General features: G+C 44.3%; 1 protein-coding gene across 2 annotated transcripts in view; it reads right to left on the reverse strand.

The window, feature by feature from the left end:
- Positions 1–4,878: 4,878 nt before the first annotated feature.
- YPEL2 (yippee like 2) overlaps positions 4,879–23,903 on the reverse strand; it is a 56,490-nt gene continuing 37,465 nt past the window's right edge. For both annotated transcript variants that reach the window (XM_057715339.1, XM_057715340.1), the window contains 3 exons: positions 10,689–10,732; positions 9,567–9,675; positions 4,879–5,155 (listed from right to left, as the gene is read on the reverse strand). In XM_057715339.1, the coding sequence (XP_057571322.1) occupies positions 5,066–5,155; positions 9,567–9,675; positions 10,689–10,732 (243 nt within the window). In that variant the 3' untranslated portion in view covers positions 4,879–5,065. The remainder of the gene's footprint in view (positions 5,156–9,566; positions 9,676–10,688; positions 10,733–23,903) is intronic.

Genomic DNA, 23,903 nt, shown 5'->3' on the forward strand with positions numbered 1-23,903 from the left:
CCATTCAGAGATAATGCTGCCTCTTTTTGACATTATTTTGTCGTTTTACTTCTTTTTTTCCCCCTTCACCTCTATCTCTAAAGAAAATTGGTATAAACAGAAAAGCTTTGCAGAGCCTAAGAATATGGGGCTTAGTAGACAGGAATGATACATTTCTATATTTCTGATCTCCAAAGCCAGGAGAAGTATCTGTAGGTTAGCAGGAGACCTGATTTGTATTCATTAATCAGCCAAGTGTCCTTAGGAAAAATAACCCCTCTAGGCCTCAGTGGACAGATCTGTGAATGGGGTTAGACAGATGACCACCTATAGGTCTTTCAGTTACTTTAAATATTAAATGTCAAGATAAAACATGCTGGGTCAATTAAGACAGATGAGCCCTCCAAAGAATTAATATTTGAAAACTTTATTTTCTCAAATGAGCACCAACACAGATTGGAAATATGACAGAAACAATGCACTTTTCTCTAATACTGAATTACTATGTACAAATACAGGAAAAGGTGAAGACAAATTACTTGAAAATAATGATCTTTGTTATTGAAGCAAAGTGACCTGAAAATGCCACTAAAAAAAAAAAAGAAAAAAAAAGATAAAAGAAAAACAAAACCCAAACCCAACAAACAATTTGTAAACACAAGCATAAATAGACAGAGTCTGTATTGAAAGATAGTCTCTGCATGTTGGAAAAGGGAACTGACTCTCACTTTCACCAAAATGTTCTACAAAAACATACGGGCAGATAGAATTTGGTAAGAACAGCTTGTTTTTTCTTGGCTTTACCTTTCACTGCTGGCCCATTTCATGAAAATATTTTATTTTTAAATATTAAATATCTCTTTCCTTGACTTAGACCACTAGCATGGTTTCTCGTTTGAGCAGACTCTTTTTTTAAAAATATGTGAGTTGATTGTGTTCAAGATTTGATTTCCCAGCCTCTTCCTGAACCTGAGGCAATCTGACCTTAAAAGAAAAAAAAAAAAAAAAGTTGTTTACCTACAAGGTATGTGTATTATTTTATTGACGTTCTTTCAACCTAAACCAGTTTAACATTTAACATGATGTGGCTTCCACAACATCTGGAGCCCTGGGTCCACGATGAATATACTCACATCTCAGTGAGAAACACAGCTTTGACTGGCTTGATCTTCACAAATAACAGATTTCCATTACAGTCTGTAAAAGCTGAGCACACAAAGAAGACAAAGGCCACAGCTCCACGCTCAGGAAAACAAAATCCTCAAGGATTGTGTTGTTGGTCCACTCAGAGACAGAACCATCAGAGAGAAAGAGAAGAAAAATCTTATGTGCCCAGGTGTAAACTGTAGGTATATAGTGTCCCCAATAAAAATGAACACAGGAGGCACAATGCAAAGTACTTTACACACACACACACACACACACACACACACACACTTAAAAACAGGACTCCAAGACTCCAATCTGTTAGAAATTCTTCCAACAAGAGGAATCACTCTAAGTTGTTACTAAATTTATTTGATTTTATTTATTTTCTTTTCTAGCCAATAGTGGTGCAAGAAAATATTTCAATTCTCAACTTGCTAATGTACTGCAGAGTCTGTTCCATTGGGAAAAAATGCTCAGAGGCATTGCTTTATTGCCTCCGTCCAGACTAAACTGATGGAAATCTTTTCTTTTTTCTTTTTTAAGAGTATATTGGTGATCACTGTTTCCCTTAAGATATACTTCAAGAAATGCAGAGGAAACCATAGAATTTAAAAATGAAAATAAAAAGTGCTCTCAGGGAATCTGAGAAAACAGCACCAAATATATTATTTAAAAAATTAAATATTATTTACAAAAGTATATTTCACAAGCGATTGTTTCTTAGATATCCACTTGAAAATCTTTTTATAAAGGGGACACCTCTCTTTTACACACTGACCCACCAGTAAAGATTCACTCTATCCTATCTCCACAATCTTGCTGTCTGGAGGGTGGCAGGGGGTGGGGGAGCACTCAGGCAGGCCCAGCTGACGATCTGCGCACGTCAAGCTCAGCTGTATTGGATGTATGTCACGTCAAGCCACCAGCAGCCTGAGACGAATATCCCGGCAGGCTGGGTACAACCCAGGGCCGCCGAGGCCATATGACCTAGGGGAGCACAGGAGAGATGGAACTAGAGTCTGCCAGCTGGACTTCAGCTGAAAATGAAGGCAGCTGCTGGCCAAGGTATAAAACTTCATGCCTTTTCCTTTTTCTCCCCCACTTCTTCTCTCCTTCCCTGTTTCCTGCCCCCGACCTAAGCTTTCCCATTGAACTCCAATTCCCCAAACCTATCAGGGGTGAATGGATGAGGTCTTTGGTTATGCTCTGAGTCAATAATTTGGTGAGGAAATTAAAAAAAAGGAACTGACTGAGGCCTTGAGTTGATGTACCTCCGTCGCTCAGCTGCGGGTCTCTCCAAGACTGCGAGACGGTAGATAGACAAGCCGTGAATGGAGCTAAAGTTGTAAGAAGCACTTTTGGTTGATGCAAAGGGAAAGCCTAATGAGTTGGGTGTTTTCCTCCGGTTGTTTTGGCAAGACCAATATTCTGCCCAGATCTCTCGTACCAAGCGTGGTGCCACGTGCCCACTGGCTGCTCGATGGATAGTAATTGAAAAAAAAAAGAAAATACCATGACCCGGGTCTCGCTGGAGCCTGCTCTGATCCACGCAAGCATCGGAGGCCCCAACGCCACAGACGAGCAGTGACACATCCGTCTCCGCTGCCCCTTGAAAATTCTAGGGCACCTCACGTCCAGTCTGTAAGTCACCACGCTCTGGTTTTACACACCTACGAACATGTCTCGTGCCCCCCCCCCGCCCCCATTTTCTTTTTATGGAAAGGATTATCAACAGCCAGGGCACTCCCTGAGTCAAGGGGCTAATCAAAACACAGAAATGAGGGCCACTACCTTCAGCAGGGACGGGGAGGGGAATCTATGATTTCTGTGCTGGCAAGCCAGCGAAGGAATGTGAAAGTTGAAAAAAAAAAATTTTTTTTTAATTGAGATGTTTGGGTCTGGGAGCCAGATGAACTGTTTCTCTGGGACTGGAAATGAAAGACTTCTTCTGAACCTCAGTCTGCTTTTTAGTAACGTGGAGAGAACAACTCCATCTCCCAGGGCTACCAAAGCACCGAAAGATGTGGGCAAGAAGCCTTTGGGAACAAAATACGATTTTTCAGAATCCTCTTTGTCTTACAGAGGCTGTCTGCTGCTAAACGTGGGGCTACCCTGCTTCCCCGTCCTGTGCCCAGCCCTGCCAGGGCAGGACCACACCCATCTCAGCCCCTCTTTCCACAGTCAGCACCCAGAGACTCCAAAAGGCATTTCCACAACAGACTCGCCCCCTCTGGGAATCTGGCTCAATTCTGAAAATGTCCTGGGTTGGCTGCTTTCATCTTAGTTAAGAATTTTATAGGTTCTCGTCTCCGTGAACTCACTCTTTTGTGACTTTTAAGGGGAATTTTCCTATGGGATCAGCTTACTTGGAGAATGAGATGCTGAGAATTACCTAACATAACCTACACATATCTTAGCAGTAATATTTTCAGTCTAAGCAATGAAATTAACTCAGTGAAATGAGTTTCGGTCATGCACCGTGTACTGGCTAAATTGCTGTAGAACAACTTCACAGTGTTGATTAAATGTAACAAACTCCTCTCTCTTTCAAGAGCCTTACAGGGGTTTGTTCTCCACTTCCCTACTATAATGAACTTTGGATGGCGAGGTGGGGAGTAGGGTGTAATACTGGAGTTTATAACTTGCCATTTGGCATCGAATCTAAGACCTTCCCACTGCTGGATAACACTGACAGATTTCTCTCCACACAAACCATTCAGCTAGGGCCATGAGGAATCTACTGGCCAGGTTATCACTAAGCTCAAAGCCTTGGGACTCTGTTTTCCACAACCTACAATGATAGAACTGGAGAAAAACACCCAGAACTCTATGTACAAAGAACTGCTGATCTCAGTGAAGCCACTGCATACCAAAGAAGAAAGATGCACTTAACCTGTAATGGTTCAAACCTAAACTATTCCCGGCACAGCCCCACCCTACCCCTCTTCCTTGCCACAATGCTCTTCTTTTATTAAGGTTCAGGAAAAAAGGTCAGTCAGAATTGCTAACTGGTTCTATTTTTTATTTTCTCTGGCCCAGTATCAGAGCCATTTCTGCAGGAGCTCCCAAACTGCACCCCCGCTTTGTTCCCTGTCATCCTCAATCACTGATTTTACATGGTTACTGGTCAAAGCCTTTGGGATGTTTGGATCTTGCACCCATTGCAAATGGCAGTCCCCTCTTCTGTCACCTACAGTGGCCGCAGAGGCAAAGAAGATTACCCAGAGGAGCAGTGAGGCATCAGAGTCATGAAAGCCATCCGGGCTTTTCCCGAGTCACTCACTGCTGCCAGGACACTCCCCAGCTCGGCCCAGGGGAACCAGAGAGGCCCCTGCCCCGCCAGCTAGAATTAGGGCCACTTCTTGTGCTCATTTGCTAACCTGGCACATTTGGTGTCAGGAACAGAAGCTTTTGATCAGAGAGAATGCAGTCATGAGGTATTTTTTTTTCTCTTTGTCCTTTTAGACAAGTCGATTATTTCAAGCCTAAGTTCCCAGGTCTCCAGGACCCTCTACCCTCCCATCCCCTACCCACCCGGGACCCTCGTGGTTCCCCTCTTCCTCACACCCCTGTGCTGTGCCACTGCTCTCCTGACAAGAGGCCATCAGGCAGCTCTTCGAGGGCCCTGGGGCCTTTGTCAAAGTGGGCTGCCGCCATGCGGGCAGGCATCTGTTCCTTTTGTTGTTTTGTTTTCAGCCAACACTAGAACAGAGAGAGAAGCCAGGATCAACTCACAAACAGATACAAAGCAAAGAGACAGAGAGACAGCGATTTAGAGGCCGGTCACCAGAAAGATGGTGTCAGGGTGGGAGAATGCCCCAGATGGCAAGGCCCCTAAATGGATGGAACCAAGTGTTCAGTCACTCTCTCACGCTTGGGTAGAATGTTCGGTTGGATGGCATTCACGTGGACACTGGGTTGGGTAGATGCTCTCCGATCAGTCCCAGCCATTGTCCTTGATCATGTGTGCTAGCTCAATGATGTATTTGCCTTCTTTATATTTCTGGCTGCTTTCAAAGGCATGTTCCTAGGAAACACAAAGGAAGAGAAAAGACACTGAATGACCGAAGAAAAGCAGGTGACTTCTGCAGCACAGGTGCCAAGGCGGGGCCGATGACAGGTACCAGGACCACTGAAGTCTGGCTCCAGTGTCACCTGAACTCACTGAGAATTCCCACCACTCAAACACACTATGTCCCCTTGGCTTAACTGCAGCCCTGAGGCGTCACCAGGACTTTCTCAATATTTACAATAGAATTTAAGTGTTTTTCAAGATCCTAAATTTAAATATTCTAAATATTTTCTCAGTATTTGCTACAGAGTTTCTTCAGGATCTTTGCTCATTCAAGTCTTTGGCCAAATGTCACCATCTCAGTAGTAAGGTCTTTACTGAAAGACACAACTTCCCCTGCAGCAATCCCTCCCCGCCCCCCTCTTTTCCTGCTTTATTTTTCTCCACAGCACTTATCACATTCCAACATGAAGTATAACTGGCATGTCTATTTTGTGTTTTGTCTGTCTCCCACTACCACAAGATAAATTTCATGTCTTGTTCACTGACAGACCCTTATGTGTATATATTATATACATATATAAATATAATTATATTTACATAATAAATATTTTATATATATATATATATATATATATATATATATATATATATATATATATAATCTTAGGGGCACTTGGTTTCTGATGTCAACCAGGGATTAAACCCAGGCCCTCGGCAGCGAAAGCCTGGATTCCTAACCACTGGACCGCCAGGGAATTTCCACTGTGTCATTATTTTAAACTGTGCTTGTTAGGCTTAGAGAAAAGACATTCAGGTATAGAAACAAAATATACTGTGAGGCCAAACAGGTCTCTCTTCTGTTTCCTATCTTGCTATTTCCACGTCAGATGTGTCGAGTTTGTTTTTCCGTCACTGCCTTTCTCCAGGGAGAAAGGAGCTGTATGAACTCCAGGTTGAAGGACCTGGCAGGCCTTGAGCCCCACCCAGCTGCCAGGCCTCCAGAGGGCAAAGCCAATACAAACCAGCTGAGAGGTTACCAGCCAAAACTTACAGCACTGCAGGCTCTCCCAGCTAATAAGCCCACAGAATTAAGTCCCTGCGTAGGTGTAAGATCAAGGTGGTATTCTATTTGCAGACACAGATACAAAAAACCATCTTGCTGTGTCATCTGAAAAACACTGGGCTTCAGGGTCATCAGGTGGCAAAGCTCGATGAGCAGAGCAGTGAACGTCAGCTCCCTCCCGAGGCCCTGAATTAGCAAGGAGCTCAATAAATCTCGCTGTCAGTAGGTTCTGGGCAGCATCTATATGAACTGCATCTTCTGTTCTAGAGTATAGGGGCTCTGGGTTTCAGAGAAAGAGTTCAGACCTCTCATTGAGAGAGGAATCATTCCACATAACGGAGAGGGGCGGGGCACCGAAAGGGCAAATGCACCACACACGGACCAGAGCTGTGGGCTCAGCAGGAATTTCCCTGACACCTCATTATTCTCCAGCTCTGTGTGTGTGTGTGTGTGTGTGTGTGTGTGTGTGTGTGATGTGTACACAACAGAGGAATGTGGTTTGGGAATAAGACCTATTGTTCCATAGTAGTGTGTTCAGGATAGAGGGGAGGAAAAAACAAAATTAGGAAAGTCATGTGTGACAGAAAGAAAAAAGTCAACCCTTCCTCAAGCCACAGGGTACTTGCAAAATGTCACAACTGGACTCCAGCAGGCAGAGCACTAGATCTGCAATTGAAACAGACATCCCAGACCAGACCCCACATCTACCGCTTCCTAGCATCAGAAGCATCATTTAAGCATCTGACTTCCTTTCACAATTTACAAAATTATAAACTTTCCATTTACGAAACCGGGAGAATTACAAGTACTTCACAGGGTTGTTATAAGGGTCAGAAGGAATGATGGAATGAAAGGTTGGAGCACTGGGCCTGGCAGGTGAGAGGTGATCAATGAATGTTTGGGGAGATGGATGTTTCTCTGTTGTCCTGTCCAGCTGTTTTAACTTCACCTGTGGCTTTCCCCCCTGGTAGCATGATTATAAACATCTCATTCACTTTTTTTTTTTTAATTTATTTTATTGGTTGTGTTGGATCTTCTTTGTTGTGCGCAGGCTTTCTTTTTAGTTGCGGTGAGTGGGGGCTACTCTTCGTTGTGGTGCATGGGCTCCTCATTGCTGTGGCTTCTCTTGCTGCAGAGCACGGGCTCTAGGCACGTGGGCTTCAGTAGTTGCAGCATAGGGGGTCAATAGTTGTGACTCACGGGCTCTAAAGCACAGGCTCAATAGTTGTGGCGCACGGGCTTAGTTGTTCCGCAGCATGTGGGATCTTCCTGGAGCAGGGATTGAACCCATGTCCCCTGCATTGGCAGGTGGATTCTCAACCACTGCGCCACCTAGGAAGCCCTCTCATTCACTTTTGTATCCAATACAAAAGCTCTTAATACAGCTTTGTCAAAGGACTGAATCATTTTACCTGAACAAAGGAGCAAACCCAGCCAAGTCAGATTTATCTTCTGTCTCAATGATCCAGCACATCTTCGAAGAATAAGATAACCAAGGATACTTGGTGTACCCCCCCAAAAAAATAATAAATTAATTAAAAAAAAAAAAAAAGATAACCAAGAAGTTGGGAAATGAAGAAGCAGCAGGACACTTCTGGATAATCAAAACCAGAACTGTGGCCCCCAGATCACTCAGAGGGGACCAGTGGCCATACAGGGGGAGCAGAAAGGCCAATGCCAGTTTCTCCCGTAGGAAGCTGTGGCTAAACCTTCTTGGCATCATGAAACCCAGCGTCTCGGTTTTTTCATTCTCATTCTGAACATTTCAAGGAAGACAAGAAAGCTGGAATCTAAAGACCGTGCTGCTGCACTGCAGACTCCACCTGCAACAGTTTTTAAGACCTGCACTTCTTTTTTTTTTTTTTTTTTTTGCCATGTTGCTGGGCTTGTGGGATCTCAGTTTCCCAACCAGGGACTGAACCCAGGCCATGGCAGTGAAAGCCCGGAATCCTAAGCACCAGGCCACCAGGTAACTCCCCAAGATCTGCACATTTTTGAACTTTATTTAAATGGAATCATACTTTCATGTCTGGCTTCTTTGGATCAACATCTTTTTTCACATAGACTCATATTTTTAGAGCAGTTTTAGGCTCCTCGCAAAAAGGAGCAGAAGGCACAGAGATTTCCCCTATGCGCCCTGCCCCCACATATGCACAAGCTCCCCCACAATCAAAGTCCCACAGAGCAGTGCATTTGCTGCAGTAACAAACCTACAGTGATGCAGACCTGCGGGCAGGCGCTTCTGACTACTCCCTCGGGCTCCTTCCCAAGCTAGCTAATGGCAGGTCCTATGAGCCAGCCCCACATGGACCCTCTCTGCAACTGACAGCACAGGGGATTTGAGGCATTTTATGTGGAATAAATTGCCCTCCCACAAACAGGGAGACTCATTTTTCAATATCCCCACAATGACAGAGAGGGCAGAGAAAAGCACTGTGAAAAGATCTGCCAATAATAATAATAATAATATAATAATAACTTTCACTGAACACATAAACCTCCTCCTACCCAGGCAAGGGACTGCCCACTCTCCTAGGAACCAAGCAGACATTAAAAATATCTGCTGAGTTAAGCAGTGAAGGAATGAATGTCCAGTTGGGCGAGTCCAGCCGTGACTATACCTGACAGTGGACATTAGCACAATGACTGATGATGCCGAGTGCAGGGCCTGGGACCTAAGAGATGTTCTGGGGACACGTACTGGAGCATCAGAGAGCATGGGCTCCGCAATCAGACCCCTCCCTGGACTCCTATCCTCGTTTGGCCAGGTAATGGATAGCACCGCATATACTATTAACCTCCCTAGGCCTCAGTTTCCTCATCCGTAAACTAGCGATTAAAATATGACCGCCCCTCTAAGGAGTCTGCGAAGAGTATAATGTATGTCTGGAATGCAGTAAGCCGCCAGGAAATGTTATATGCCATTGTTATTATTACTATTACTATTATTATTATTATTAATTAAATCGAGAGGGGGTGTGTGCGTGTGTATCAGGAGCAGGTGAAGAAAGGAGTAGGAGGGCTTCCTAGGTGGCGCAGTGGTTGGGAATCCACCTGACAATGCAGAGGTCACGGGTTCAATCCCAGCTCCAGGAAGATCCCACATGCCGCGGAGCAACTAAGCCCGTGTGCCAAAAAAAAAAAAAGAAAGGAGTAGGAGTAGAATGTCAGTGAAAAGGCGATGAGTGTGGCAAAGAGACGTGTGCCAGGCACTGCTCTTTGAGCTCAGTTTCCCATCCTGGTCGAAGAAAATCCCACAAGGCCACGGGAGACAAGCAGAAGAGAGCACTCTTCTAGCGTGTGGCTCTCAGCTAGTTCCTTCACGGCCCTCTCTCCACCAATCAGACTTCTTGTACTTACATATTTCCAGCCCAGAGTGGTTTTGCAGTTTTCACAGTAAATGTCTGCGACGGCGTGCAGTCCTGTTAGCAACACGCGCTCTTCTGCCGGCCCGCAGCCCACGTTAACTCTGTGTCAAGGGACAGAGAGAGAGAGGGAGCGGGGGGTCAGGCACATGCTCATTCATCATCAGTTGTTCGAGCTGAACTTCCAGCAAAAAATTAACTGAGTACAGCTGCCTGAAGAGAAGCCAACACTGAGAAGAGCATCATCTCTAACTGAAACCAGTAACAACCTTGGAAAAGGTAGCCACGTGGAAATATCTCCGTTGAGATGCATTTCAGATCTGCAAGTTCTGATTCAAAGAGTCTACTAAAAGTAGTCTTTATGGTTGAGACTTTCCTTGGAATTTTTCTAGCAAATGCTTTTAGCCTTGTGATTTAAGGGGACAAACTGACGACCACACTGAAGTCCACAGCCATGAGCACAGGTCCTCAGAGCTTCCTGAGGACTGACTGCAGCCAAAGATGTCAATCATGATGGCACAGTCCTGCCCTGATCACAAAGATAGGTGAGCCCCATCTATCAAATATCTAGACTCCTTCACAGAGCACCTATTATTTCAGGCTGAACATGCTAGGTTTCCATTTTCACAGTTCATCAGGCTTGCTCTCCCAGAGAAAGCTGTAAATAATGCTGAGAGCTGTGGCAGACTGTGCATCTGTAGAAAGGATGGAGGCTCTTCACTAACTCCACTTTGTGAAGGCTCCTCCAGCCTTAGTCCTCCAGCAGATCCTGGTGTCTCCTGTTCGCCCTCCTCTTCCGCAGAGACACATCTCAGGTCTAGTTGAGCCCTCTCTGTTGAGGCTCTCAGAAGCACTTCAGCTTCTTCCCCAGGAGACTACAGCCCTCTGTGCTAACTGGGGGTAGTGACTATATTATTTTTAGCCAAAGATGATGTCCTCCCAAAATCCCCAAGGATGACTGGCTACCACTTGTGGGTGGCTGGGTGTGTGGGGGGGGGGGGGGGGGGGCGGGGGGCAGAGAGGACAGGTTCCACTGTTTAATTATCACTGAGTGTTGTTTCTCCCCACCCTTCAAAATTTGCACCGAACAATGGATATACCATTCAGAGACACTCACACTGAATTAAAGAGGTATGCTCGTCCTTGACTTCCTTGGAACGACTGAAATGCAAGAAGACAAATCAATAGTTAGAGATCCATTTCACCCACCCATGTGGGAAAACAGCCCCAAAGCACAACAATCATGACCTTGCAGGACTGACAGAGCTAAAAGGGAACAGTGAGTCACTTAACCGTCCAGCTAGCAGATGGCATGGCAGGAGAAGGAGAAGGCAGAATACACAGAGCCACAGAGCCCGGGTCAGCCCCCACTCAGACTCTTTTCACCAGCCCAGGTAAGAAGATAGCATGAATTCACACTGGCCTTTCCTGGACCCACTTGATTTCAGCCATCTGTGCTGCCCACAGCTTTCAAGTCCACTAGGGCATGGAAATCAGCACAAACATCTCTGCTTGCCCCTTTGGCTCAACCCTGCAGAAGACAGCAAAGAACCCCCAAGGTGAGAATAAACCACCAAAGCCACACTGCTCACTGGTCTTGCTTTCCTGGAGATCCTAAGTGCTATGACAGTTACCATCCTCCCAAATGGCAGCACGAAAGCTCTCCTTCTGAAGGGGTAAGCACCTTGATCTTTAGATCACAGGAGGGCTCAGTAAGCAGTAATCCCACTTTAACGTCTAGCTTACATAGGAGCTTCTTTCTTCTGACGGGAGGATGGCAGAGACCAGGAGAAACAGGAGCCAGAGCCTGCCGTGCAATTTGGCGTCTACTTTCATTAACACAGGCCCTATCCGTGTTTTCCTCCTCTGGTTACAGTGAAACGTCTGGCTGACATGAGCCAGCCATGTCCTGCATTGCTGCCTGCATTTTTAATGTGGCCTGATGACTGTACCCTGAATTAAACACCCTGGTCTGCTCTGAAGACCACTCTAAAATTAAATAAACAAACAAATAAGGGACTCTCCCATGACCTCTGCTACTCAGTGGCTGGAGAAATCCAGGGGTGACTGGTTAACAGATGACCAAAGGGTAGGGGAGAACCAGACAGGACACAGACCACTGCACATGAGACAGTTGTTGTCAGAAACACAGGACTTTTGGAATCGGTGCCGCCAGCCCGAGAGAAAGATAAAAATTCTTGACTTGTGGAAAAACTGCCTTTGGGGTGGCTAGATTGTTGGTTGCCTCCAACATGCAAATGCAGCGGGAGCCTTGGCTCCCAGGTGCAGCTCCAAGGAGCAAGCAGATGTTCCTCAGCTGCCGCAGAGGCTGAAACCAGCTCTCTTTCCTCTGGGTCTTAAAACATCCCCGGGGAACACAGAGCTCCAGGCTAGAACTGAACATGAATAGGAGCGCCGCAGCCTTGAAATCTGGAAGCTGGAAGTCCATGCCAAGCGTCGGGATGAGAAAATGTCCCAGTGACACAGACCATAGATTTGGCCAACCTGTTAGTTCAATCTTGGAGCACAAGACACCCAAGCACCGGCAGCCAGGATAGGAAAAGCTTCACGATCTGAACCCACCAACCCCCCGCAGTCTCTTCTCTTGCTACTTTCCCACTGTGTCCTTCGCTCTAGTCAGGCCAAACCGTGTGCAGTTCCTGGAACTGGCATTTCACCAACGGTGCCCACAATCTTCCCTGAGATGGGGAGGCTCCTCCACTTGACCAATCCTATGCCTCTGCTCGGCCCCCTCTCTCTCGTAAGGCTTTCTCTGATCTCCCCAGGAAGAGGCACACATCGGTACCCACGTACTGGACTCCTCTTGCTCCCTGCCTGTTCCCTTTTCTTAGCTCTTAGCACACTGAATTTAAACTGTATGTCTGTCTAACTCACTCACTAGATTGTGAGCTCCCTGAAGGCACGAACCATGTCTTCATTCTCTCTCTGAACCCACAACACATAGCAGCAATCAGGCATCATTTATAAAATATTTATTGCATGAATCAATTGCCTCTCATTTCCTTTTTTGCTTTAAGTGGCTTTAAAGAAAATGGCTTTGGTATATAACTGACATACAATAATAAACTGTGTATATTTAAGGTGTACTATTTGATGAGTTTTGATACCTGCATATACCTGTGAAACCATCCCCACAACCAAGATTATGGACTGTCATACCCAGAAGTTTCCTCATGTCCCTCAATCCAGCCATCCCTTCCCTCCTCACCCACTTCCCACTCAACCTCAGGCAGCCACTGTCTACTGTCACTACAGTTTGTATTTTCTATAGTTTTTAATAAATGAAAGCATACAACGTGTAGTGTTTCTTGCCTGGCTTCTTTCACACAGCACACATCCTTTTAAGATTCATCTATGTTGCTGCGTATGTCAATAGTTCATTCTCTTTCTATTGCTGAGTCATATTCTCGTCTATAATTTACCACAGTTCATTTTATTTTTGGTTTGATTTCAATAAGGGATTTGGACTAGCTGACCTCCAAGTCCCCTTCCAGCTCTAAAATTATATTCTCTTATAATCCCACAGTCCCAGATGATGGAAAACTGGGAGCGCCATCCTCGAAGAAACATTTGTCAAGATCTTCAAGTTAGAAACTACAAGTAGGTGGTTACGGGAAAACAAATTCTAGAAGAAAGCAGACTGGAGAACGACAACATGAAGTAACACAGCTTTGCCATTGGTGGCAGGAAAAGACATTCATTTCTCAGAGACTCACAGATTGTCTGCTACCTGCTGGCACAATGGGAATGCAGGGAGAAAGGCAGCACTGAAAAGCTTTTCAGGGCAGCAGTCACCCCCCGCCCCCCCAGGAAGGTACACAAGACAATCCTTCAGGGTAGGGGGAAAATACTAGAAATTTTATCTATTTAATTTTATCTTTAAAAGAAAGTTTCACTAAACAGTCATAATGTATGAAGTGTCACTGGGATCGTCCCCGGGCCAGTTATGTCTCACGTGTGTACAGGTGTCTCGAAGGAAGTGTGGGGCTCTCAGGGTATGGGGGAAAGGGACAGTGGTACCCTTCCTCTGCCTTTGTTTTCAAATTAGTATGCATACTGCTATTCCCGTGCTTTAGGATGTCAATAGAGGCTGACATTACAAAAACAGGATTTTAAATAGCAGGATCCGTGCAAGTTTTTGTAATAGGACAGAGTACCGCAAAGAGGTTCATTTACAATGAAGTATTGAAAAATGTAAAGATAAGTTATGCATTTTTCTTTTGCAAAAAGATGAGCATTCCAAACTATCTGGCCTCTGTGGTAGAAAGCTGTTGACAAAATACTGACTTGGTAATACTTTCCAAAAAATGAACACACAAATCTGTCCCTTCAGAGTAAAGGCAACATTTTAACAAGGCATGGAAACATAACTCCTTTTCAAAAGAAACTTGTACTATGGAGAGAACCAGTATTTAGCAATGCTTTCATTTTATATGATCTTTGCAGTTCAAAATTGATATGCCTGTACATAAATTCATTCAAAATGGAGGATATTCAGAAGAAAATGCAGGAGAAAATCTTCCTGACCTTGTGATAGAAAAGATTTCTTAGATACTACACCAGGAACACAATTTATAAAAGAAAAAAAAAACTGCTAAATTTCATCAAAATTTTAACCTCTTGCTCTGAAAAACACTTTTAAGAGAATGAGAAGACAGGTCATAGTCTGGGAGAAAATATCTACAAATCATTTGTCTAACAAAGGACTTGTATCTAAAATATATAAAGAGCTCTCAAAATTCAATAACAAAACAAGAAACCCAACCTTAAAATGGGTAAAGATGTGAACAGACTTCACCAAAGATAAACAGATGGGAAGTAGGCCCATGAAAACAGGCTCAACATCACTAGTCATTAGGGGAATGCAAATTAAAAACATAATTAAGATATCACTAGACACATATTAGAATGGTTCAAAATTTTTTTTTAACTGACAAAACTAAGTGTTCTTAAGAATGTGTAGCGGGACTTCCCTGGTGGTCTAGTGATAAAGAATCTGTCCTGCGATGCAGGGGACATGGGTTTGATCCCTGGTCGGGGAACTGAGATCCCACATGCTACAGGGCAACTAAGCCTGCGCACCACAACTACTGAGATCGTGCACCTCAACTAGAGAGCCCGTGTGCTGCAAACTACAGAGTCCACACACTCTGGAGCCCACGCACCACAAATAGAGAGAAGCCTACGTGCTGTAGTGAAGAGACCGTGCAACTGCAATGAAAGATCCCATGTGCCACAACAAAGACCTGATGCAGCCAAAAATAAAAATAAATAAATAAAATAAAATAAATATTAAAAAAAAAAAAAAAGAATGTGTACCAACTGGAACTCAGACACTGCAAAATGGCACAGCCATTTGGACAAGAGTTTGGCAATTTCAATTACTCAAATGAAATGAAAACCTATGTTAATACACATAACATGGATGAATCTGAAATGCTTTAGCTAAGAAGATCATTGATTGCCAAAGGTTATAGGTAAGGGGAAAATTTGACTACAAAGGGGTAACATGGGAGGTGGAATTATTTTATCTTGATTTCAGTAGTGCATAAGACTATGTGTTTGTCAAAACTCACTGGATTTTTTATTTTTAATTTTACATATAGTAAAATTCACTCTTGGTGAAATTCAATAAAAATTTTAAAATAAACCATCTCTAAAATCTCCTATATCTGTACACTGTATTCCTATATTTGTACAATTAGGGATTGTAAAAAATTTCCTAATGTGTTTAAAAGTATTTCAAACAAAGAGTTTCAGAGGAGCCTGAAGCTTCATTAAAAGGCACTTTTCTGAACTACAAAATCAGCACAAACCTTTGTATAACTGGTGGGTGGGTTGGAAAACGGGGATCGTGATTTTTGTAAGCTCAAGGATGCAAACGTTCCATTTGAATATATCTTTCTTTATAAGGAAGTTTTCAGCAAAAGCAACTGTTAAAATGAAGTAGAGAAGTACACTCTCCTGAAGACACACTTCTGACTTACTGAATCACAAAGTGATAAATCAAGATTTCTTTTCCCTAAAAAGAGAGCATAGTCAATCACATATACCTTCAAAAAAAAAAACACTAAAAACAAATTGATAATTGTTTTATTTTTTCTTCTATCCTTTTAAATTACATAAATTATTAAAATTTTCTAAAATGTTTATAATGTACATATTACATAGCAACCCAAGTATACCATTTATAAGTAAGTAGACATATTAGGAACATATACTCAAACACTTTATTGGTAGGGGTACGCGATTTTAAACGTCTGGAGGTCACTGTTTTGGGGGTTGCAATCTGTTTCAGGGCAGGGCCTAAGGGTGACTTTCTCTAGACTGACACAGATTCGAATTCCTAGAGAGCAGGGTGGGGGAGGGCACATGGCAGAGAAGAGAGTCGCCAGTGCCCTCACAAGGCCACCAGGGCTCCTCCGGGCCTATTTCTACGAGAGTGTGCTGGCAGAGGGCCACACTCTGCAGAGGGTGCTGAGCCCCATCAGGGCTGTCTCGGGGGCAATACCTACAGAGGTACCCCCCTAGCAACAGTATCTATGAGCCTGGCACTCAGGACCTGCTGGATCTCTGGGGCTGGACTCTGGAAGCTCTTCCACCATGGCTTCTACGCTGGGCCCCTGCCAAGCCAACATTTATGATGAGAAAAACATTCACGGAGAACAACAGGCATCTTGCAAATAGACACAGACAAGAACAGCCCGGCTGGGTCTCTGTATCCTGTGGGGCCCAGCCCAGCCTGGCACAAGAAGGCACGGTCTGGCGCTCCCTTGAGTGAGGGTGGTACCGAAGGTGGGGAGACTGAAAGGAAGTGAAGGAAGCAATTAGAATGAAGCAAACAGCATTTCAGACCAGGAGATCCCAAACAGACTGTCAGACACATTTGTTTGCTGTCATCACTGCCAGGCAACAAGGCAGCTCTTTTCCATGTTGTGTATCAACCAAGGCTGGTATTCAGGACTCCAGGAAAGGTTTTTTTGGTTTTTTGGGTTCTTTTCTCAAATTACACAAAACTTTTCTTCTGTCCTTTAAAGGAAAGTAATGGTTTCAGGCCCAACCCTTCCAGCCAGCTCAAAGGAACGGAAAGGGCTCTGAGTTTCCTATTTAGTAGCCAAAACCACTGATTTCTGGCCCCTTTGAAAGTCTAGAAGACAGCAATTCCTTTTAAAAGTAGGAGGACTATTGAAAAATGAATATTTGTGGGGGGAGGTGGCAACAGAGCAAGCATGTGGGTTCCTCCTTCACTTGAACATGTTCAGGTATGACGTCCTCCTAGCATGAAGCAGAGCCTCTCAATCTCTTCTCTCTGGGAAGGTCAACCATTATCAATCGAGTACGTGCCCCAGGAGGTGCCTAGAGATGAGGGAAGCAGACACCCACGTGACTACTCAGCTGTAACATCTGGGAGCTAGGCGAGCCTGTGCATATCTGCTTATGATAAGAGGATCTTGTCTTGGCTCAGAAATTCAGGATAAAACCCTGGTTTTACAACTTCAACTTAACAGCTACTTGACCTTGGGAGAATTACTTAGTCTCTCTTGGCTTTGACATCTTTTATATCTGTAGATGGAAACCATGCCTATTTTCTAAGTTGTTGAGAGCAAGAAGTAAAACAAGGTAAACAAAGTGCAGAGTAAAAAAGATGATCAGTTCCCTACCTTCCTCTTTGGCCTTTTCAGGAGCCTGGAGAAGAGAGAAGAAAAGGTTGACTCTAATCTATTTGGTTCTTCAAAATTATTTTCTTCGGTGTCTTTGGTGTCCCTGTTTCTCTACATTAGGGCAAAAGGCAAGCCTTTCACTCTTTGTAACTCAGTGTCCATAAAAATGTAGGGATAGAACTGGAGCTCCCCATGATCCTTTCCAGTTATAATAACATGAGTCTTTTAAAGCACCTGGTGCTTGCTTCTCCAACCTACCATCCACAGGCTCAGTGTCATTACATGGGCTTTGAAGAGGCGGGACTGTCCGAGTTTGAGCCTTGACTTGCCTACATACTCACTATGTTACTAACTTGGTCAAGCCAGTTAACTTCTCTGAGACTCAATTTCCTAATCTGTAAAATGGGCACAATAAAATAGTATTCACACTCACAGCAGATTTGTATAAGAAATAAATGAGATACTGTATATGAAAGAAGCACTTTATAAACACCAAGATATGACAGATAGATATATAGATAGAACCTTACCATAAAAGTCACCTTTTTAAAAATTAATTGATTAATTAATTTTGGCTGCGCTGGGTCTTCACTGCAGTGTGCGGGCTCTAGAGCACATGGGCTCAGTAGTTGCGGCACTCGGGCTTAGTTGCGGTGTGTGGGATCTTAGTTCCCTGACCAGGGATTGAACCTGGGCCCCCTACACTGGGAGCACAGAGTCTTAACCACTGGGCTACTAGGGAAGTCCCAAAAGTCACCCTTAATGTACACAATTCAGAGGCTCTAAGTATATTCACTAGGTTGTGTAACCATCACCACTATCTAATTCCAGAATATTTTCACACCTCAAAAAGAAATCTTGCATCACTACCAGTCACCTTCCATTTCCCCTGTCCCCGGCAACCACAAACCTATTTTCTGTGTCTATGGATTTGCTCAAGGCACTATATGCTATAATCTGTACCATCTCAGTGAGAAAGTAACAGGGGTATTAGAGATACAGTGGAGGATTAGTAAAACTCCTGCCTTGGGGTGTTGGCTAAACACCCCACCTCAACATTCTGCTGGGGAAGGTCAGGTCAGTCCTTTTTCCTTTCTCATTCCTTTCTGCATCCATGGTTAAGCCTGGTGGAGTTTGCCACTCAGGGTCAAAGTAAACCACAGGCTCCGTTCCAAAGAGCTGAAACCCAAGCAAAATAATACTGGATCTTGTTTGGATTTCACCCCTGAGGAAGCATATGGAGAAAGTGGGAAAAAGAACAACGAAAATGATGTAAACTTCCACAATTAGAACCTGAGTGCAATTTAAAGAAACTGAACAGTTAGCTAAGAGGAAGAAGATTAAAGAGGATTTCTCCCATCTCCTCTGCAATAAGAACAAGAGGAAGTGGACTTAGATGGAAATAAGAGAGACATGGGTTAATTATAAGGGAAGAAGTTCCTGACTCTATATGACTTCCACACTAGGACACAGGTCACCAGGAAAGACTAGGAAAGAACAAAGCCATTTGTATGTGTTTATGGTGTACAAAGAATTTTTACACATCTGTCTAGAAACTTCAAGATGGGGTAAAAAGCCGTGTGTGCTGCCTAGGGCCACCTCCAGCCCTCCAAGGCTGGCTTTGAGCTTTGGGAGATCTCAACTCACCCTCCCATTCCTGAAACAGATGGAGGGAGGGGCAGGGAAGGGACTGGCTCTAAAGGAGGAAATATCTGCTGTGTGGAGTCATAAAATTCCAAGGGCATGGCGGCATACACGATGCACATGATGCAAGGAACTGAATGGCAAAAACAAAAGGTGGTGTGAGGCCTGGGTGCCACTTTTTATTGCTGAAATGCAGAGATTTTGAGATCTAAGTCACTTAATGATCAGACCTTTCAAATTCAGCAGATGCTGTCAGCTCTCAGCAATCTGCACTACCTCCTTGCTCTCCACAGAGAAGGCCTGGAAAACATGCATTCCCCACAAGAATAAAGAGAAGGGGATTCCTATGATCAGACAAGCCCCATCCTCTACAGAAGAAAGCCTGACACGTGTGCTCTGGGAGGTTGGCTTCTGAGTTAAAGAGTGAACAGGTGGAATCAGGATGTAATGGCAGCCAGTCGTTAATAGCTGGGCCCTTTGCAGTTCAAATATGAAACGAAAACTTCTAGGGGCTAAAATAACAGAGCTCAAATTTCTCTCAAAACCAGACCCTTCCACTCCTGGGTATATATTTGAAAAAACCAAAATACTAATTCTAAAAGATACGTGCACCCCAATGTTCACAGCAGCATTGTCTGCAATAGCCAAGATATGGAAGCAACCTAAGTGTCCATCAACAGATGAATGGATAAAAAAGATGCAGTATATATTACACAATGGAATACTACTCAGCTGTAAAAAAGAATGATATTTTGCCATTTGCAGCAACATGGATGGGCTTGGAGGGTATTATTCTAAGTGAAGTAAGTCAGACAGAGAAAGACAAATAATGTAGGATACCACCTGTATATGGAATCTTAAAAATACAACAAACCAGTGAATAAAACGAAAAAGAGGCAGACTCACAGATCTAGAGAACAAACTAGTGGCTACCAGCGGGGAGAGGGAAGCGGGGAGAGGCAATACAGAGGCAGGGGATTTTTTTTTCTAAAGGGCTGTTATGGGATTATATGAAACCACGTGTGTGAAACTTCTGAAAATCACCAGGCCTTTGAAAGCAGTTCACTGTGAGCTGCTGAAGTTTAAAAGACAACACAAGTTGATACACCTAGGAAGAACATAATTTCCTGGATTTATGTTTCAATCTACACATCTGTTCCCAAAGCCAACTGGGCATTGGCAAATGAAAATGTCCTGACACTACAAAGGATTTCTAGAAAGTCAGTGGGCAAAACCTACAGACTCTCAAGGCAAGTCTTCCTCTGTAACCAATACAGGCAAAAAGGCCAGAAAAGGCTTCCCTCCAAGACTGAAGCCACGTGCTATGCAGGGGACTGCTTTTTAAATATTTTTTAACAAGCAAGCACTACAGTGAAACGAGGCAGGTTATAGATGAGATTGAGATGCCTCATTAAAATAAATTGGAAATGGTGAAATAACAATAGTCATGGCTCACATGTATATAGTGCTTACTGTATGCCAGACAGGATTCAAACTGTCTTACATAAGCTCAGGAATTTAATCCTCTCAACAATCTGAGGAGGGAGGTACCTTCATTGTTCCCATTTTACAGATGAGGAGAGCAAGGCAGAGAGGTTAAGACATGCCCAGCATCAAATACCAACACATGACAGAGACCTAGGCAGTCTGGCTCCAAAATCTGGGGAAGAATGAAGATGGGATGACAAGGGTGTTGTCCAAAGTTCTTCCTAAAAGAAAGGAGCGCAACAGAATCAGACTAATACTGACACCTTTAGAGGACCTCAGAATGTACATAGCACTTTCACATATATTAACTTATTAATCTTCAAAACAACAGGAGGAATCTGAGGTCCAGAGCTGTTTCGAATGACTTACCCAGTTCACAAAGCTTGTAAGTCAAGGTCAGAAATTAAACCTACAGCTTCTGACTCCAGGTCCCAAGATTTTTCTAGAATGTGTTCACTTGGAAAATCTGTCTCTTTGAAGAGGAAGGATGGATTAAGCTGTCAGAACCGATGAAAGTCTCTTAGGCTATTCCCCTTCCACTGCTCTGAGTCCGTATTCACTCAGCAACTGCCGAAATTTAATTCTCTTGCTCAGTGGGCTTACCTTCAAGGAGGACAACACACAGTCCAAGCTTTCGGGATTATCTGCTCCACTGTAAATTAACTAGAATTCTGGTCTACCAGTTAGCTTCCTGTAAATTGTGTTAGGATGAATCACTTCACCAGAGGTTGGTCGCTCTTGGGTGAATGGATAAATTTTAATTTGTAAACGTAGAATGCTGAAGGCTGACTGAGGACCACCAAGAGAATGTTCTCTGCAACCTAACCTGAAAACTGCCTTCCCAGCTAACTACTGAATGAATGATTCTCATTTCACAACTGGAGGGAAAAAATAATTAAAGCAAAGAAGCCCTTTAAAATCTTTTTTTTTTTTGGTGAGAGTGTGCGTGGCGGGGGGGTGGGGGGGTTGCGGGGCGCACCTGGACTTCATGGCAAAGAATGAGCAGAGAACCCAGAAGAATGCTTTGGGGAGTTTCCAAGAAGAGAAATACTTAACTAATTGCAGCCTGCAGGAATCCCATGCAGTGGGTTTCAGGTTGGGTATAGCGGAGGATCGCAAAACCAAATATACATGTGACGTTACCCAGTTTTAATTTCACAGGCCCCTGGAAGCTGAGGAGCCCCGAGGTCATCACTCACCTGATGCATAGCGCTTGCCCACCTTTCCACCAAACCTCTGCTTACACACGTCCAGGGACAGGGAACTCCCTGCCTGCTGAGGAAGCCCATTCCACCGCCAGCCACTCTGACAGTACCAAAGCTCCTTCTGTGAGCGGAACTCCTAAAAGCTCCCTGAATGCTTCATCTTTACATGCTCAGGTGCCAAATAACACTTCAAGTTATAGCTTTACATCTACTGTCTTGCCCATACCAAGGTTTCCATCTGCAGGCCAAGCCTCTCCCAGTGTAGTAGATGAACGAGATTCAAATCCCAGTTCTGGCACTTACTCTGTTGCGGGCCCTTGGATACAGTCACCTCTCTGGTCTCAAGTTCCTCACCTGCCAAAAGGGGTAATAATACCCACCTCACAGATAGTAAAGTGCCTGGCATGTGCCAGGTGCTTGAGAAGTGGTAGCATCCTTACTTCCTTCTACCAGCTCCTTCAAATTTCCTGTGCACAGCACGGTCTTGCCTCACTGAGTCTACCACGGTGTTTTTAATCTGATTTTTCATTTCCTACTAGGCGTTCCCTAAACACTTTCAACACTTTCCTCTCCTGGAAATGCTAATCAAAGCACAAGGCCTGCTTACACAGTCAGGCTTCAGGTTTTACATACAAACTGAAGTAGGCTGAGTACTGTGTTCTCCCCTCTCCAGCCCTCCTCCGTGGCACATGGCCAGCACTAGGCTTTCCTCCCGTGAGTGTATTAGCATATATGTACACTTAACCTCTGTATTCACATACCCCCGGTGACTGGGCTTAGTCAGGAGTAGAGTCATATGAAATAGTTACGAAGCAAGAGACAATGTTATTTAAAAGGGCTTGAAGAAATCACAGCCAAAGAGCTCTTATGAAAGAGACTTGAGCATCCAACTGTTAGAAAGATTTGAGCATAAAGTGCTTGCCAAAGTGCAAAAGCTGGGCACTTGCGGTTCTCAGTATTCCCTTCAGAAACAGAACACGACTGGGTCAGAATAACCAGCGGACCCACTCCCACCCCTGCCAGGCAAGGCTAGATCATCTGCCTCCAGCTAGCATGGCTTCCTTAGGCAGACCCCTGAGCCTCCGGACTGGGAGTTGCATCATCTGTGAAATGAGGGGGTTGAGGGAGGTTTCTCACAAGGGTGAATATTCCATGAGTCTACATCCTCAAGAGAGCAGACGCCTTGCACATTAAATGAACATCTCTGAGTCAGAGTTAGACCTCTTTTCTTGCGTTTTTAAACTTCCTGTTTATCTGCATATAAGGTCTTTTCTGTTCATCAGCTGATCTCTGTTATCTAAGTCCCCTAAGATTCATCCTCAAGACACAGAGACGTAAACCCCTTTCACATACATATTCTGGTGCTCAACCTTCTCCCTCGGCCAACAGAAAAGCCTGAGGCACACTGTGAAATATCAGGCGCTGGAAAATCATCTCCCAGGCAAAAAAGGTTTGCAGTCTGTGCTATTTTAAAAATGGGGGAGAAGGGGAGATCTAAATGTTCAATAATAAAAGTATGGCTCAGAATCTTGTGATATGGTCCTAAGAAGGAATGCTGTACCTCCATAATTATAAATCAACAAGTATTTAATGTCCCAGACCTTGACTGGCCCCAGAGCGTGCGAAGTGAGCAGCTCTGCCCCGAGCACCCTTAAATTCCAGCAGGGGGCTCTCCTCAGAGAGGAAGCAGAGGTGAAGAAGACCGCAAGGACTTAGCACAGGCCCAGCACAGCCTGTCTATATGCCCGTCTCTTTCCCAGGGGAGGATAATAACTCAGTGAGAAGTCAGCAGTGGTCCCCAGATGTTTGCTACATCATAAGAAAAACAATGCCTTGTATCTCCCATAGTTTAAGACCATCTCAGGGCATTGTCTCAGGTATTATCCCTGTGTATGAGACAGCTGATGGGAACAGAGCTAAACCTGGAAGTTAAATCTCAGAAAGCCCCCCGTCTCTCTTTGTTTGCAAGTGTGTGTGAGCATTGTCTATTGTGTACACATCACTCCCCTATCCACTGATCTTTCCTGTTGATGGGGGTGGAGAGGGTGTGGGATCCTTAAGAGCACTGGGACAGCAAATTTGAAAGCAGAACTTGTTAGTTTTTAAACAAGGACCAGCCAGTTGGACCACAGAGTGGGTGTTTCCATGCAAATTCCAGTACTTTCAAGTTGCTCCATGAACTGAGCCCAGCCAGGACAGCAAGCCGTGTTTTTTTGCAATCAGCTCTTTGATTAGGTCTAGAGAGGGACTCAATTAGCATCATGGAAACACAGAGCAGATTTCAGAAAGGAAAGGTCAGCTGCAAGCCCTAGC

Source organism: Hippopotamus amphibius, chromosome 17 (assembly GCF_030028045.1).
Source record: "Hippopotamus amphibius kiboko isolate mHipAmp2 chromosome 17, mHipAmp2.hap2, whole genome shotgun sequence".
Taxonomy (NCBI): Eukaryota; Metazoa; Chordata; class Mammalia; order Artiodactyla; family Hippopotamidae; genus Hippopotamus; species Hippopotamus amphibius.